General features: G+C 38.3%; 2 protein-coding genes across 2 annotated transcripts; both read right to left on the reverse strand.

Annotated features, from left to right (window-relative positions):
• Nucleotides 1-453: 453 nt before the first annotated feature.
• On the reverse strand, nucleotides 454-8,113 carry LOC107559352 (neuromedin-U receptor 1-like). Its single transcript, XM_016243136.1, has 4 exons — nucleotides 8,031-8,113; nucleotides 7,200-7,947; nucleotides 4,517-5,342; nucleotides 454-914 (listed from the first exon to the last, which is right to left on the reverse strand). Exons 1-4 carry the CDS (start codon nucleotides 8,111-8,113, stop codon nucleotides 565-567), a joined length of 2,007 nt encoding a protein of 668 aa, XP_016098622.1. The 3' UTR covers nucleotides 454-564.
• Nucleotides 8,114-8,906: 793 nt separating this feature from the next.
• LOC107559356 (neuromedin-U receptor 1-like) lies at nucleotides 8,907-16,918 on the reverse strand. Its single transcript, XM_016243142.1, has 3 exons — nucleotides 16,755-16,918; nucleotides 12,972-13,854; nucleotides 8,907-9,367 (listed from the first exon to the last, which is right to left on the reverse strand). Exons 2-3 carry the CDS (start codon nucleotides 13,831-13,833, stop codon nucleotides 9,018-9,020), a joined length of 1,212 nt encoding a protein of 403 aa, XP_016098628.1. The 5' UTR covers nucleotides 13,834-13,854; nucleotides 16,755-16,918; the 3' UTR covers nucleotides 8,907-9,017.
• Nucleotides 16,919-17,576: the final 658 nt, after the last annotated feature.

The following is a 17,576-nucleotide window of genomic DNA, read 5'->3' on the forward strand; positions in this document are numbered from 1 at the left end:
ACTGTTCAAACATGTAGGGTCAGTAATCTTTTTTATTATTGATTGATTGATTGATTGAAAGAAAATTATACTTTTATTCAGGAAGGATGCATTAAATTGACCAAAAGTGACAGTAAAGACATTTATAAACTACTTCTTTTTAAAAAAAAATGCTGGTATCACGGTTTCCACAAAAACATGGAGCAGCACAACTGTTTTCAAGATTGATAATAAAAAAAAAAATGTTCCTTGAGCATAATGATGCTGAAAATTCAGCTTTGATCACAGGAACAAATTACATCTTAAAATATATTCAAAATTATTTTACATGATATTTCACAATCTTACTGTTTTACTGTATTCTTAATCAAGCCTTGGTGAGCACAAGAGACTTCCATAAAAAAAGAATTACAAAAAATCGTACTGACCCCAAACTTTCGAATGGTAGTGTGTTTGTATATATTGCCTTTTAATGCAGTATTACGTGAGCACTCATTAACTTAACTGTATATACAGTATTGAATACTTTGACAACGCAACTATGAGTGATATAGTATTTGCATAAAATAACTTGAGCAGAATACTCTAGAGAGTGTGTGGCAGCCCACGAGGGTTGAATTTGACAGAAAAAGAGACAGAGTTGGAGGCAGAAAAAGAGGCAGATACAACACTACGTAATGTGACCTTACTTATTGAGAGCTGACGATGGTCTTTTTGACACACCACCTCACGGAACATTTCTCTGAAGCGTGAAGACATGAGGTTATACAGGATGGGATTGACCACTGAGCTCAAGTAGAAGAAGACACCAGAAAGAAGATGCACGTACTCAAAGACATGGTGGTTCTCTGCAGTCCAGTCATCAATGTAGCTCCACATGACACGATCGATGTGAAACGGGGCCCAGCAGATTCCAAACACAATCACCAATGCACCTGTCAAATACACAGAAAGTATATTAGAAAATTACATGTAAATGTATAATAAATAATACCTATTATATTATATTCTGTCTGAATACTGGATTCTGATTGGCTGGCAGGTATGCATTAAAACCGTTTCATGCACAGGTAGTTCCAAGTCAGTTTAATCACCGTTCTATATTAATGTGCTGCTTTCATTGACACACACACACACACACACACAGAGAGCGAGAGAGAGAGAGAGAGAGAGAGAGAGACATCGCAGTTTGCTCTGCGCACACACAGAAACATAGGAACACAGAAACATGTTGTCAACGCTGCCCTGCGACTTCTATAAAAACATCACAATAATCCACAAGTAATCCACACCACTCCAGTCCATTAATTAAGGTCCTGTGAGAAAAGCTGCTTTTATGTAAGAAACAAATTTATCAAGACTTTTCAACTTCAGACCGTTGTTTCCATCTAAAATACCCTATCCAAGTACCCTATCCATAATATTTCTCTCTTCATCTTGCTCTGAATCAGGAGAGAAATAGTCACAGATCAACCACTGTTTGCAAGTAAAAAACATTCTAAACAAATATTGTGATGTTTTTATTAGCTGTTTGGACTCTCATTCTGACGGCACCCATTCACCGCAGAGGATCCATTGGTGAGCAGGTGATGAAATGCTACATTTCTCCAAATCTGTTCTGATAAAGAAACAAACTCATATCTTGGATGGCCTGAGGGTGAGTAAATGTTCAGCAAAACATCATTTTTGGGTGAACTATTCCTTTAATATTCATTGCAAAAAAGGCTATGAATAGTGACGTTAGTTCTGGGAAAAGCTCTAACATCATTTGTGTTATCTAATGCAATGACAATCACACATTTAAGTGTGCTTTAAGTATCCAGATACACTTATAATGTGTTTAAATCTATAAAATAACTGTTACTTTTGGCGCGCATCTGCTCTACTGACAGTGTTTATGAACTCGAGAATACATGACTAGATCTTAAGTATTTTGTTTGTATCTCAGTATCAAAGAAAATGTTGAAATTTGTTGAGGATGGCCACACAGCGTAGTGCTGACGAGCTATTACAATAAGCCAGATGTAGACTGACGCTATAACTACGGTAAATCAGATCCCCTTTGTATTTACAATAACATGACATGAGGCTGATAAAGCACAGATGAGGATTTTCTGTTTATCAGCACAGATTATTAACAAAGTTCCTTGAGGTTTCTACAATTGCAAAACCTCACAAACTGGACAAGAATGTGTCATACTTAAAAAAGCTGGGATTTGACTCTTTATTTCTTTTTCTGGCATAATATTTAGAAAAGAATACTTGAGTTTTTCAGCTCTGAATAATGAACATTGGCAGTTTGCTATTAACTCATTTTCACACTGCTCATACTGTATACTGGATTAGGTTTGGACTGCCATTATAAAGCTTGGAAGGGCCAGGATATTTTTTAAATATAACTCCGATTGGATTTGCCTGAAAGAAGAAAGTCATATACACCTAGGATGCCTTAAGCCTGAGCAAATCATGGGGTAATTTTCATTTTTGGGTGGACTATCCCTTTAACGTCCTGTTTACAGACTCAGGCATTATGTGTTTTTCTTTATCACTGTCCCAGTAGTTCCGGAAAATAACAAAAAAATAGGTACACTCTCAAAAATGCTGGGTTGTTTCAACCCAACTTTGGGTCAAATATGGACTAACCCAATTATTGGGTTACATTTTTAAACTAAATTTTTAACCCAAAAGTTGGGTTAGTCCACATTTGACCCAAAGTTGGGTTGAAACAACCCAGCATTTTTAGAGTGTACAAAAAATACAGTACCAAGACTAGAGAAATGTATGTTTGTACTTGAAAATTGTTTGGCCCGCGCTAATTTCAAATAATGTGACATGAAAATTCAAACGCAGCATCAGAAAGCTACATTAACTTACATCGTGTCTACACCGGACGCGAGTGACGCAGTGCTACACAATAAAATACAATAGAACTGGTTATAATCAGTGATACTGTCTTGGATGTGGCGCAACACGACAAATCCCCAACAGTAAACTGCTGACTTGTTCTATTTATAACGTACTGACACAACGTTCAAATGATTTGCAATATGGGGGACGAAACCTGCAAAAACAATAAATAAATAAATACACAAATAAATGTGTGCATAAATACACGTATTCTTGTTTAAATACATAAATAAATAATGAAATGATGAAAGTAGGCAAATAAATAAAATAATTTATTCTAATAAACACTAGCTGCCATCAAAAGAACGAGCCCTTATTCCGCGGATAAAGTGAATAATCTCACGATGACCATGGGATACTGATATTACAGTTGTCTCTAGCTGGAGACTCAATTGGGTTACGAAAAATGACGTCAGCAAATGACATCTCTGGCCATTCCGTTGGGTCGTTTGTAAAGTCGCAGATATTGTACGGACAATACAGCTCAGCTTTTTACGTATCTTGCTCTGTTGAACGGAAAAAGTGACTTTACGTAGGCCATACTGGATTTACACCATGCATCTCCTGTCAGCAGGAAAGCCCCCCAGCTATCACAAGACCCGACCAAGTCCATGGTTGACACCCTCTCATTAGCATGTTGTGCAGAGGAAAAATAAATGTGGAACTACATTCAGAAATAAATGAGTGATCAAAGGAAAATAGTTAGGATGAGTTTAGCATTTCCTTAAACATTTTCCATTTGCCCACCAATTTATTTTATTTATTTGCCTACTTTAATCACATGTTTATTTATTTCTATATGTATTTAAACAAAAATGTGTGTATTTATACAAGTTTGCTTTAATTTATTTTCTAGATCTGAGGTAAAATATCTATTGTTGCTTTCACTATGGCTAAAGATAACGCAAAATAATATTCAAACTCACATTAGACACTTTTAACATTGAATAAAGCACATAATCATTACCTGAGATTATTGCTGTCATATTTTGTATGTTGTTCCTGTCGCGACGTCGCAGAAAATAGAACAAAGTTTTTGTGTTACAGTTTGATCCCCCCCAAATATCTAAGTATAAAAATATTAATACTGAGAAATCTAATAATTGAATCTGCAATTAGGGATAGTGGAGAGAATAGATCCACACTCTAAAAAATGCTGGGTTAAAAAGGGACAAACCCAGCTATTGGGTTGTTTTGACCCAGCGGTGGGTTATACTTAACCCAGCATTTTTTTAGAGTACAGGCTGGAGATGAGCAGGAACAGTTGATTTGCATGGCAGACATGAAGATCCAGATTTTTTTGTTTGTTCATTTGTTTTTAATATTCAACAGACAAAGTTCTTCTGTATCTAAATGCAAAAATGTTCATAATTGTTTGAATAAAACAGACTACTGGGGAAAAAATCTGAATATGCATCTTGTGACAATCTTGTGATTATTTTAACAAAAGCAACAATAATTGAAATAATAATAATAACAATTTATATATAACAATATATATATAGGTCAGTGGCCCTTGGCTTGGTATTGTTGGCAGAATTCGGCCCTCTGCGAAAACTAATTGAGGAACCCTGGCTTAAACCCTTACTAGCATACCAACAGCACGTGTAGAAGGGGAAACAGGACTCACAGAGCATTTTTGTGACTTGCCGATGGCGTGCCCTCTGATTTACCCCATCCTGATTGAGCCCAATCTTTGAATCAAAACACTCCCGTTCTCGATGCAGCTGCAGGCCGATCAGCACATACAGCACAGTGATGGCCAGCATCGGCAGGATGAAGAACAGCAGCGCTGTCACCTGCACCAGCAAGTTGTAGATCCACCTATCATGCACCACGATACACACACCCGAATTGGGGAAAGTGAGTCCAAAACGGGGTTTTAACATCTCCACGCCATGCAGACTGGTATTGGGCAAGGCACACAACAGCGAGACAGCCCATAGCACAAGGATAACGCGCTTGGCATGAGCGTGCGTCACCATGTGTTTGGCGTGCAGAGGACGCACCACCGCTCTGTAGCGCTCTGCGCTCAAGGCGGTCACGTTGAGCACAGAGGCAAAGCAGACCGTCTCGAACAGGCAGGTTTTGAAGTAGCAGCCAGCAACGCCAAACAGAAAGGGATAGTTGCTCCAGAGTTCATAAAGCTCCAGCGGGAGACCAAGCAACAGCACAAGGAGGTCAGAAATGGCCAAGCTGAACAGATAGTAGTTTGTGGTTGTGCGCATCACACGGTGACGGGCGATGACTATACAAGTCAGGCTGTTGCCCAGCACGCCGACCACAAAGATGAGCAGGTAGGTGATGCACGTAGGCAGGAAGAAGGGTGAACGGCAAGGGCCCAGGTACTTCTCCAGGTAAGCGCTGCGGCTCAGACAGAGGTCTGACTGGCTCGCTGTTCTGTTGTGACAGTCGTCCTCTCTGGTGGAGCACCATGATGACCCAAAGTTGGGTTGAAACAACCCAGCATTTTTAGAGTGTACAAAAAATACAGTACCAAGACTAGAGAAATGTATGTTTGTACTTGAAAATTGTTTGGCCCGCGCTAATTTCAAATAATGTGACATGAAAATTCAAACGCAGCATCAGAAAGCTACATTAACTTACATCGTGTCTACACCGGACGCGAGTGACGCAGTGCTACACAATAAAATACAATAGAACTGGTTATAATCAGTGATACTGTCTTGGATGTGGCGCAACACGACAAATCCCCAACAGTAAACTGCTGACTTGTTCTATTTATAACGTACTGACACAACGTTCAAATGATTTGCAATATGGGGGACGAAACCTGCAAAAACAATAAATAAATAAATACACAAATAAATGTGTGCATAAATACACGTATTCTTGTTTAAATACATAAATAAATAATGAAATGATGAAAGTAGGCAAATAAATAAAATAATTTATTCTAATAAACACTAGCTGCCATCAAAAGAACGAGCCCTTATTCCGCGGATAAAGTGAATAATCTCACGATGACCATGGGATACTGATATTACAGTTGTCTCTAGCTGGAGACTCAATTGGGTTACGAAAAATGACGTCAGCAAATGACATCTCTGGCCATTCCGTTGGGTCGTTTGTAAAGTCGCAGATATTGTACGGACAATACAGCTCAGCTTTTTACGTATCTTGCTCTGTTGAACGGAAAAAGTGACTTTACGTAGGCCATACTGGATTTACACCATGCATCTCCTGTCAGCAGGAAAGCCCCCCAGCTATCACAAGACCCGACCAAGTCCATGGTTGACACCCTCTCATTAGCATGTTGTGCAGAGGAAAAATAAATGTGGAACTACATTCAGAAATAAATGAGTGATCAAAGGAAAATAAATAGGATGAGTTTAGCATTTCCTTAAACATTTTCCATTTGCCCACCAATTTATTTTATTTATTTGCCTACTTTAATCACATGTTTATTTATTTCTATATGTATTTAAACAAAAATGTGTGTATTTATACAAGTTTGCTTTAATTTATTTTCTAGATCTGAGGTAAAATATCTATTGTTGCTTTCACTATGGCTAAAGATAACGCAAAATAATATTCAAACTCACATTAGACACTTTTAACATTGAATAAAGCACATAATCATTACCTGAGATTATTGCTGTCATATTTTGTATGTTGTTCCTGTCGCGACGTCGCAGAAAATAGAACAAAGTTTTTGTGTTACAGTTTGATCCCCCCCAAATATCTAAGTATAAAAATATTAATACTGAGAAATCTAATAATTGAATCTGCAATTAGGGATAGTGGAGAGAATAGATCCACACTCTAAAAAATGCTGGGTTAAAAAGGGACAAACCCAGCTATTGGGTTGTTTTGACCCAGCGGTGGGTTATACTTAACCCAGCATTTTTTTAGAGTACAGGCTGGAGATGAGCAGGAACAGTTGATTTGCATGGCAGACATGAAGATCCAGATTTTTTTGTTTGTTCATTTGTTTTTAATATTCAACAGACAAAGTTCTTCTGTATCTAAATGCAAAAATGTTCATAATTGTTTGAATAAAACAGACTACTGGGGAAAAAATCTGAATATGCATCTTGTGACAATCTTGTGATTATTTTAACAAAAGCAACAATAATTGAAATAATAATAATAACAATTTATATATAACAATATATATATAGGTCAGTGGCCCTTGGCTTGGTATTGTTGGCAGAATTCGGCCCTCTGCGAAAACTAATTGAGGAACCCTGGCTTAAACCCTTACTAGCATACCAACAGCACGTGTAGAAGGGGAAACAGGACTCACAGAGCATTTTTGTGACTTGCCGATGGCGTGCCCTCTGATTTACCCCATCCTGATTGAGCCCAATCTTTGAATCAAAACACTCCCGTTCTCGATGCAGCTGCAGGCCGATCAGCACATACAGCACAGTGATGGCCAGCATCGGCAGGATGAAGAACAGCAGCGCTGTCACCTGCACCAGCAAGTTGTAGATCCACCTATCATGCACCACGATACACACACCCGAATTGGGGAAAGTGAGTCCAAAACGGGGTTTTAACATCTCCACGCCATGCAGACTGGTATTGGGCAAGGCACACAACAGCGAGACAGCCCATAGCACAAGGATAACGCGCTTGGCATGAGCGTGCGTCACCATGTGTTTGGCGTGCAGAGGACGCACCACCGCTCTGTAGCGCTCTGCGCTCAAGGCGGTCACGTTGAGCACAGAGGCAAAGCAGACCGTCTCGAACAGGCAGGTTTTGAAGTAGCAGCCAGCAACGCCAAACAGAAAGGGATAGTTGCTCCAGAGTTCATAAAGCTCCAGCGGGAGACCAAGCAACAGCACAAGGAGGTCAGAAATGGCCAAGCTGAACAGATAGTAGTTTGTGGTTGTGCGCATCACACGGTGACGGGCGATGACTATACAAGTCAGGCTGTTGCCCAGCACGCCGACCACAAAGATGAGCAGGTAGGTGATGCACGTAGGCAGGAAGAAGGGTGAACGGCAAGGGCCCAGGTACTTCTCCAGGTAAGCGCTGCGGCTCAGACAGAGGTCTGACTGGCTCGCTGTTCTGTTGTGACAGTCGTCCTCTCTGGTGGAGCACCATGAGAGAAGAAATATACGAACTAACTGACCAACTTCTTTTAAAGTTATATTTCTGGGCTTCTATTAGACAGGACAGTAGGAGGAGAGACAGGACAGATTGAGAGGGGAACAGGACCAGGAAAAGACTTGGAGTCAGGACCTGTGCTGCCCATATGGCACTGACTCATTTGTTTCCAATATCTGAAAAATCTAACTTACTTGATATACTTTTTTTTTTTTTTTTAAAGAAAGGCTTAGAATTTTTAAAGCAAATTATATTTGATGACATCACTAAGTGTGTTTACATGCACAATAAAACATTGACAACAATCAAAAACTTCTTTATTATAAAAGTGTTTTATATGAGATTTGAAATGATACTGTTTGGACATTACAGTGTAAAGAGACGTGCTCATAATATGGACACTGAAAAACCTGTCAAAATAGCATTTAAGGTGCTTACATACTGTGTAAAATTAGGGTGATGGGTAAAAATCTAGGTGCACTCGTACTACTGTTCAAACATGTAGGGTCAGTAATCTTTTTTATTATTGATTGATTGATTGATTGAAAGAAAATTATACTTTTATTCAGGAAGGATGCATTAAATTGACCAAAAGTGACAGTAAAGACATTTATAAACTACTTCTTTTTTAAAAAAAATGCTGGTATCACGGTTTCCACAAAAACATGGAGCAGCACAACTGTTTTCAAGATTGATAATAAAAAAAAAAATGTTCCTTGAGCATAATGATGCTGAAAATTCAGCTTTGATCACAGGAACAAATTACATCTTAAAATATATTCAAAATTATTTTACATGATATTTCACAATCTTACTGTTTTACTGTATTCTTAATCAAGCCTTGGTGAGCACAAGAGACTTCCATAAAAAAAGAATTACAAAAAATCGTACTGACCCCAAACTTTCGAATGGTAGTGTGTTTGTATATATTGCCTTTTAATGCAGTATTACGTGAGCACTCATTAACTTAACTGTATATACAGTATTGAATACTTTGACAACGCAACTATGAGTGATATAGTATTTGCATAAAATAACTTGAGCAGAATACTCTAGAGAGTGTGTGGCAGCCCACGAGGGTTGAATTTGACAGAAAAAGAGACAGAGTTGGAGGCAGAAAAAGAGGCAGATACAACACTACGTAATGTGACCTTACTTATTGAGAGCTGACGATGGTCTTTTTGACACACCACCTCACGGAACATTTCTCTGAAGCGTGAAGACATGAGGTTATACAGGATGGGATTGACCACTGAGCTCAAGTAGAAGAAGACACCAGAAAGAAGATGCACGTACTCAAAGACATGGTGGTTCTCTGCAGTCCAGTCATCAATGTAGCTCCACATGACACGATCGATGTGAAACGGGGCCCAGCAGATTCCAAACACAATCACCAATGCACCTGTCAAATACACAGAAAGTATATTAGAAAATTACATGTAAATGTATAATAAATAATACCTATTATATTATATTCTGTCTGAATACTGGATTCTGATTGGCTGGCAGGTATGCATTAAAACCGTTTCATGCACAGGTAGTTCCAAGTCAGTTTAATCACCGTTCTATATTAATGTGCTGCTTTCATTGACACACACACACACACACACACAGAGAGCGAGAGAGAGAGAGAGAGAGAGAGAGAGAGACATCGCAGTTTGCTCTGCGCACACACAGAAACATAGGAACACAGAAACATGTTGTCAACGCTGCCCTGCGACTTCTATAAAAACATCACAATAATCCACAAGTAATCCACACCACTCCAGTCCATTAATTAAGGTCCTGTGAGAAAAGCTGCTTTTATGTAAGAAACAAATTTATCAAGACTTTTCAACTTCAGACCGTTGTTTCCATCTAAAATACCCTATCCAAGTACCCTATCCATAATATTTCTCTCTTCATCTTGCTCTGAATCAGGAGAGAAATAGTCACAGATCAACCACTGTTTGCAAGTAAAAAACATTCTAAACAAATATTGTGATGTTTTTATTAGCTGTTTGGACTCTCATTCTGACGGCACCCATTCACCGCAGAGGATCCATTGGTGAGCAGGTGATGAAATGCTACATTTCTCCAAATCTGTTCTGATAAAGAAACAAACTCATATCTTGGATGGCCTGAGGGTGAGTAAATGTTCAGCAAAACATCATTTTTGGGTGAACTATTCCTTTAATATTCATTGCAAAAAAGGCTATGAATAGTGACGTTAGTTCTGGGAAAAGCTCTAACATCATTTGTGTTATCTAATGCAATGACAATCACACATTTAAGTGTGCTTTAAGTATCCAGATACACTTATAATGTGTTTAAATCTATAAAATAACTGTTACTTTTGGCGCGCATCTGCTCTACTGACAGTGTTTATGAACTCGAGAATACATGACTAGATCTTAAGTATTTTGTTTGTATCTCAGTATCAAAGAAAATGTTGAAATTTGTTGAGGATGGCCACACAGCGTAGTGCTGACGAGCTATTACAATAAGCCAGATGTAGACTGACGCTATAACTACGGTAAATCAGATCCCCTTTGTATTTACAATAACATGACATGAGGCTGATAAAGCACAGATGAGGATTTTCTGTTTATCAGCACAGATTATTAACAAAGTTCCTTGAGGTTTCTACAATTGCAAAACCTCACAAACTGGACAAGAATGTGTCATACTTAAAAAAGCTGGGATTTGACTCTTTATTTCTTTTTCTGGCATAATATTTAGAAAAGAATACTTGAGTTTTTCAGCTCTGAATAATGAACATTGGCAGTTTGCTATTAACTCATTTTCACACTGCTCATACTGTATACTGGATTAGGTTTGGACTGCCATTATAAAGCTTGGAAGGGCCAGGATATTTTTTAAATATAACTCCGATTGGATTTGCCTGAAAGAAGAAAGTCATATACACCTAGGATGCCTTAAGCCTGAGCAAATCATGGGGTAATTTTCATTTTTGGGTGGACTATCCCTTTAACGTCCTGTTTACAGACTCAGGCATTATGTGTTTTTCTTTATCACTGTCCCAGTAGTTCCGGAAAATAACAAAAAAATAGGTACACTCTCAAAAATGCTGGGTTGTTTCAACCCAACTTTGGGTCAAATATGGACTAACCCAATTATTGGGTTACATTTTTAAACTAAATTTTTAACCCAAAAGTTGGGTTAGTCCACATTTGACCCAAAGTTGGGTTGAAACAACCCAGCATTTTTAGAGTGTACAAAAAATACAGTACCAAGACTAGAGAAATGTATGTTTGTACTTGAAAATTGTTTGGCCCGCGCTAATTTCAAATAATGTGACATGAAAATTCAAACGCAGCATCAGAAAGCTACATTAACTTACATCGTGTCTACACCGGACGCGAGTGACGCAGTGCTACACAATAAAATACAATAGAACTGGTTATAATCAGTGATACTGTCTTGGATGTGGCGCAACACGACAAATCCCCAACAGTAAACTGCTGACTTGTTCTATTTATAACGTACTGACACAACGTTCAAATGATTTGCAATATGGGGGACGAAACCTGCAAAAACAATAAATAAATAAATACACAAATAAATGTGTGCATAAATACACGTATTCTTGTTTAAATACATAAATAAATAATGAAATGATGAAAGTAGGCAAATAAATAAAATAATTTATTCTAATAAACACTAGCTGCCATCAAAAGAACGAGCCCTTATTCCGCGGATAAAGTGAATAATCTCACGATGACCATGGGATACTGATATTACAGTTGTCTCTAGCTGGAGACTCAATTGGGTTACGAAAAATGACGTCAGCAAATGACATCTCTGGCCATTCCGTTGGGTCGTTTGTAAAGTCGCAGATATTGTACGGACAATACAGCTCAGCTTTTTACGTATCTTGCTCTGTTGAACGGAAAAAGTGACTTTACGTAGGCCATACTGGATTTACACCATGCATCTCCTGTCAGCAGGAAAGCCCCCCAGCTATCACAAGACCCGACCAAGTCCATGGTTGACACCCTCTCATTAGCATGTTGTGCAGAGGAAAAATAAATGTGGAACTACATTCAGAAATAAATGAGTGATCAAAGGAAAATAGTTAGGATGAGTTTAGCATTTCCTTAAACATTTTCCATTTGCCCACCAATTTATTTTATTTATTTGCCTACTTTAATCACATGTTTATTTATTTCTATATGTATTTAAACAAAAATGTGTGTATTTATACAAGTTTGCTTTAATTTATTTTCTAGATCTGAGGTAAAATATCTATTGTTGCTTTCACTATGGCTAAAGATAACGCAAAATAATATTCAAACTCACATTAGACACTTTTAACATTGAATAAAGCACATAATCATTACCTGAGATTATTGCTGTCATATTTTGTATGTTGTTCCTGTCGCGACGTCGCAGAAAATAGAACAAAGTTTTTGTGTTACAGTTTGATCCCCCCCAAATATCTAAGTATAAAAATATTAATACTGAGAAATCTAATAATTGAATCTGCAATTAGGGATAGTGGAGAGAATAGATCCACACTCTAAAAAATGCTGGGTTAAAAAGGGACAAACCCAGCTATTGGGTTGTTTTGACCCAGCGGTGGGTTATACTTAACCCAGCATTTTTTTAGAGTACAGGCTGGAGATGAGCAGGAACAGTTGATTTGCATGGCAGACATGAAGATCCAGATTTTTTTGTTTGTTCATTTGTTTTTAATATTCAACAGACAAAGTTCTTCTGTATCTAAATGCAAAAATGTTCATAATTGTTTGAATAAAACAGACTACTGGGGAAAAAATCTGAATATGCATCTTGTGACAATCTTGTGATTATTTTAACAAAAGCAACAATAATTGAAATAATAATAATAACAATTTATATATAACAATATATATATAGGTCAGTGGCCCTTGGCTTGGTATTGTTGGCAGAATTCGGCCCTCTGCGAAAACTAATTGAGGAACCCTGGCTTAAACCCTTACTAGCATACCAACAGCACGTGTAGAAGGGGAAACAGGACTCACAGAGCATTTTTGTGACTTGCCGATGGCGTGCCCTCTGATTTACCCCATCCTGATTGAGCCCAATCTTTGAATCAAAACACTCCCGTTCTCGATGCAGCTGCAGGCCGATCAGCACATACAGCACAGTGATGGCCAGCATCGGCAGGATGAAGAACAGCAGCGCTGTCACCTGCACCAGCAAGTTGTAGATCCACCTATCATGCACCACGATACACACACCCGAATTGGGGAAAGTGAGTCCAAAACGGGGTTTTAACATCTCCACGCCATGCAGACTGGTATTGGGCAAGGCACACAACAGCGAGACAGCCCATAGCACAAGGATAACGCGCTTGGCATGAGCGTGCGTCACCATGTGTTTGGCGTGCAGAGGACGCACCACCGCTCTGTAGCGCTCTGCGCTCAAGGCGGTCACGTTGAGCACAGAGGCAAAGCAGACCGTCTCGAACAGGCAGGTTTTGAAGTAGCAGCCAGCAACGCCAAACAGAAAGGGATAGTTGCTCCAGAGTTCATAAAGCTCCAGCGGGAGACCAAGCAACAGCACAAGGAGGTCAGAAATGGCCAAGCTGAACAGATAGTAGTTTGTGGTTGTGCGCATCACACGGTGACGGGCGATGACTATACAAGTCAGGCTGTTGCCCAGCACGCCGACCACAAAGATGAGCAGGTAGGTGATGCACGTAGGCAGGAAGAAGGGTGAACGGCAAGGGCCCAGGTACTTCTCCAGGTAAGCGCTGCGGCTCAGACAGAGGTCTGACTGGCTCGCTGTTCTGTTGTGACAGTCGTCCTCTCTGGTGGAGCACCATGATGCATTCAACGCTGCGTACAGCGAGACTGGAGACGAGCAGTTGTACTGGATCATTGATTATCACCAGGAAATTACCTGCAGATGTAACAACAGAAACAGGCAGGGTCAATAAAAAGCCTGCAGTTATTTGATCAAAAATGCATTAAAGGGGTCCTATTATGCTTTTTCACTTTTTAAATTTTAGTCAGTGTGTAGTGTGTATGTTTGGGCATAAAAAAGATCTAGAAAGTTACAAATCTCAAAGGCCACTCCAAAGGGAGATATTTTGTTTTTTTAAAATCCCTTTTCAAGAACTACAACGAACGGCTCGTTTGGACTACAGCGTTTGTTTTCCGGGCTTTGTGATATCACAAAGCGGCCCATTAGATTATCATTACAAATAATTAATGTTTGGTTTACTAACCGCCATTAACACCAGAAGAAGAAGAAATTCGAATGGTTGGGGGTGGGGAGGGGCGAGGTTGTGGTTAGAGCGCTTGGTTGAGTGAGTGCATCAGACGAGACGACGACGACGAAGAAGTGCTGCTGCAGAGTTAGTGCATCAGAGAAAACCAAGAAGAAGAAGAGCTGCTGTGCTGTAGCCTCAAATTTTCGGCATGTCTAGAACAATTCTTACAAGTACAACATGACGTAGCTGGGCTCCGCGGACAGTCGCCGAACGGCGCCGCCGGTGTGCCTACACTCACAGAAAATAAAGTATTTGAATTTTAAAGACGTGGCACGACGCTGCGCTTCTCGTCCAGTGCGCGACCGCCTGAAACGCTGTTTTTTTTCCCCTTCCTTCTTAAACGTCTTTGTTTGGGCTTCTGAAAGTGGATGATGTCAGGAAACAGTGGTTGCAATTTATTTTTTAACTCTGTTCCTGAGCATTATAACCCCAATTTGCTATTGTGTGCTGTGCATTTTACTGAGGACAGCTTCCACAACACGAGGGGGTACAGTGCCTGCCGGATTCGCCAAAAAGCTTTTGTTGAAAGACGGAGCAAGGGGCGTGGCAGTACTGAAACACCGTCTAAGCTGTTCGCCAATCACAACGCACTGGGACAGCGAACCAATCACAACACATTTTGTTTTTCGGAAGGCGGACCTTCATCAAAGCCGGAACTAATCGAGCCGTTTGTGCCAGCCTGGAGAGAAAGGTATTTTAATAATGTAAATTATGTGAAAAATAATGTGTTTTTCGAACCACCGAGCATGAGAGCATGTTCTAGTACACCCCCAAAACAAAATCAAGACTTTGTAAAAGAGCATAATAGGACCCCTTTAAAACAGATACATTTTATGATGTAAATATAACATAATTAAGATTCTAGTTTTATATACTTTAGAACTGTGGTATAGGGGACCGTACAGACTACAAATTTGAGTTTTTCTGGGTCAAATCATAGTCCAGCATGTGTTTGAAGTGAACATGCTGGGTTGTTTCAACCCAACTTTGGGTCAAAGATGGACTAACCCAACCATTGGGTTACATTTTTACATTCAATTTTTAACCCAAAAGTTGGGTTAGTCCATATTTGACCCAAAGTTGGGTTGAAACAACATGCATTTTTTAAAAATGTGCAATTCTGTTCCACCGCTGTGCCATAGTTTCGGCCAGTGTATATTCTGAACAGTAACAGGTAGGTCTCTTGTATACTTTTCAGTTAAAATTAGAGTAAACAGACCCAAACCAAACTGAATAAACATATTCATTTATGGTATGAGATGTTTAATATGTGGCGCTCAGTCCTGCTTCTGAAGATTTCAGTTCCTGTTCTCACTCACTTTTAGTTTGCTCAGCAGTGGGTACTTAAAGATGGAAATAAACTCTGGAAACGCATGTTTGTTTTTGTGGTTATCATTGTAATTAGTCAGACAGTTTGTAAGAAATCCTGTCTAAGATGTTTTAGGACCACTGCTGGAGAAGTTTATCTAATCTTATTTTTCTTTAGTCTTTAAAAGATTTGTGATTTTTTTTTTCCTGTATAGGCTGAATTAAAGTTGACCCTTTTCTTCCTTTATTTTCAGTTTGGATATTCTACATTATTTGATATTTTCCTTTTTAGAAGACATAATGTAACTTTCTACATGATATTGAAGGAGTACAACTATGCAGAACAGAATACACTCAAAATAAACATCTATCAATAAATTAGTATTAATGTACAAAAACAGATGCATACACACAACATTACATATTAAGCATTCATAAAAAATATTAAGCATTTGTATTAGATACATTAGCATGACCAATAATAAAGCATTTTAAAACATAAAAAATACAAAATAAATAAATAAAAGTTAATGCATTTTTGACTAGACTTAATAGATAAGCCTAGATAAACACTTTGGTTGGCAGATGTTCAAAATGTTATCACATACAAAATCATCTTTTTAAATAAAATAAAATCTTGTTTCCACAATTCCTAAATTGCAGTACACTCTTAAAAATAAAGGTGCTTCACGATGACATAGAAGAACCTTTTTGTCTAAATGGTTCCATAAAGAACCTTTAACATCTGAAGAACCTTTCTGTTTCACAAAAGCTTCTTTGTGGCGAAAAAAGGTTCTTCAGATTATAAAAAGGTAAGAAAGAGATGGTTCTTTAAAGAACCTTTGACTGAATGGTTCTTTGTGGAACCAAAAATGACCAAAAACCAAAAACCGTTTGAAGCACCTTTATTTTTAAGAGTGTAGTTTAATTGTTGACACTTAAAGTAAATGTCTAATTTACACTGCAAGCATCTAACTTTTTTTTTTAACAATGTAAAGTTCAAATGCTTTGGTAATTTTTATTTATTTATATGTAAATGCTCAAATTACTTGCACAAGCCTAAATGAGAATAATGGTTTGCAAAGATTCAAAATGTCTGTGTTAGCGTTGTTAGTGTACACTTTTGTTTTTTTTTGTAATGAAAATCAATGTTTAATATATTTCATTTCATTGCTGTACCGACAAGATGAAAGGAAAAGGAGAAGAAAGGCAAACCTACCTGAGCAAATCAGACTGGTATTCCTGAAGGACTGCTACTCATGACTGCCCTGCCTCTCAGTTCCTCCGTTCCTCCTCACACATCCCTCCTTCTCCAGCAGATCAGACTGAGCAGAAATCTGACATTACACGGTAAAGTAATGAAGAGAAATGCTCACTACACATACAAACTCTCTGCAGACGTCTCCTCCTCCTTATAGTGAGACGGATGACCTTTCAAGTGCTGTCAGCATCTTTTCTACGTATGATGGCTGGAATTGTAAGTGTGTAATATTTCACTAAAGCAATCGCACTAGTGACGTAGCTGCTCACTGGCTTTCAACCAAGAACAATACATTCAGTCTCGCCCTAGTTATGACATGCATGTGTTTATAGATAAGGCTGACACCACTTCTTAAATTAATGATTTTACAAAACAAAAACAAAAATATATATACATAATTATATCATAAATAAATACATAATTATATCATATTTGTTAATACATGTTTTTTTTAAAATACATCAAAGAATATTACCCGCATAATTTGAGTTTAAGAAAAAAAGTTTAAAATTAACATATTTGTTATGCCCATGTTAACGAGAGCATCATTGAAACTGGCATGAGACTCTACTAGTTTGTGCAAAAGCTGATGATCCATTCATGATGATCCACGAATGATTCCAGCATGATCCGAAGAAGAAAGGAAATCTATTTTTGTTCAAAGGAGTTCACATGCTCAGTGTAACACATTTGCTTACATTTGATTAGTGATCTAGAAACAGTGTAAAACCTTCATTATTTCCTCTTCATTTCACTTTTCTTTGCTTTCATTTTTTTTTT

This window comes from Sinocyclocheilus grahami, unplaced genomic scaffold (genome assembly GCF_001515645.1).
Source record: "Sinocyclocheilus grahami isolate Dianchi unplaced genomic scaffold, SAMN03320097.WGS_v1.1 scaffold682.1, whole genome shotgun sequence".
Classification (NCBI taxonomy): domain Eukaryota; kingdom Metazoa; phylum Chordata; class Actinopteri; order Cypriniformes; family Cyprinidae; genus Sinocyclocheilus; species Sinocyclocheilus grahami.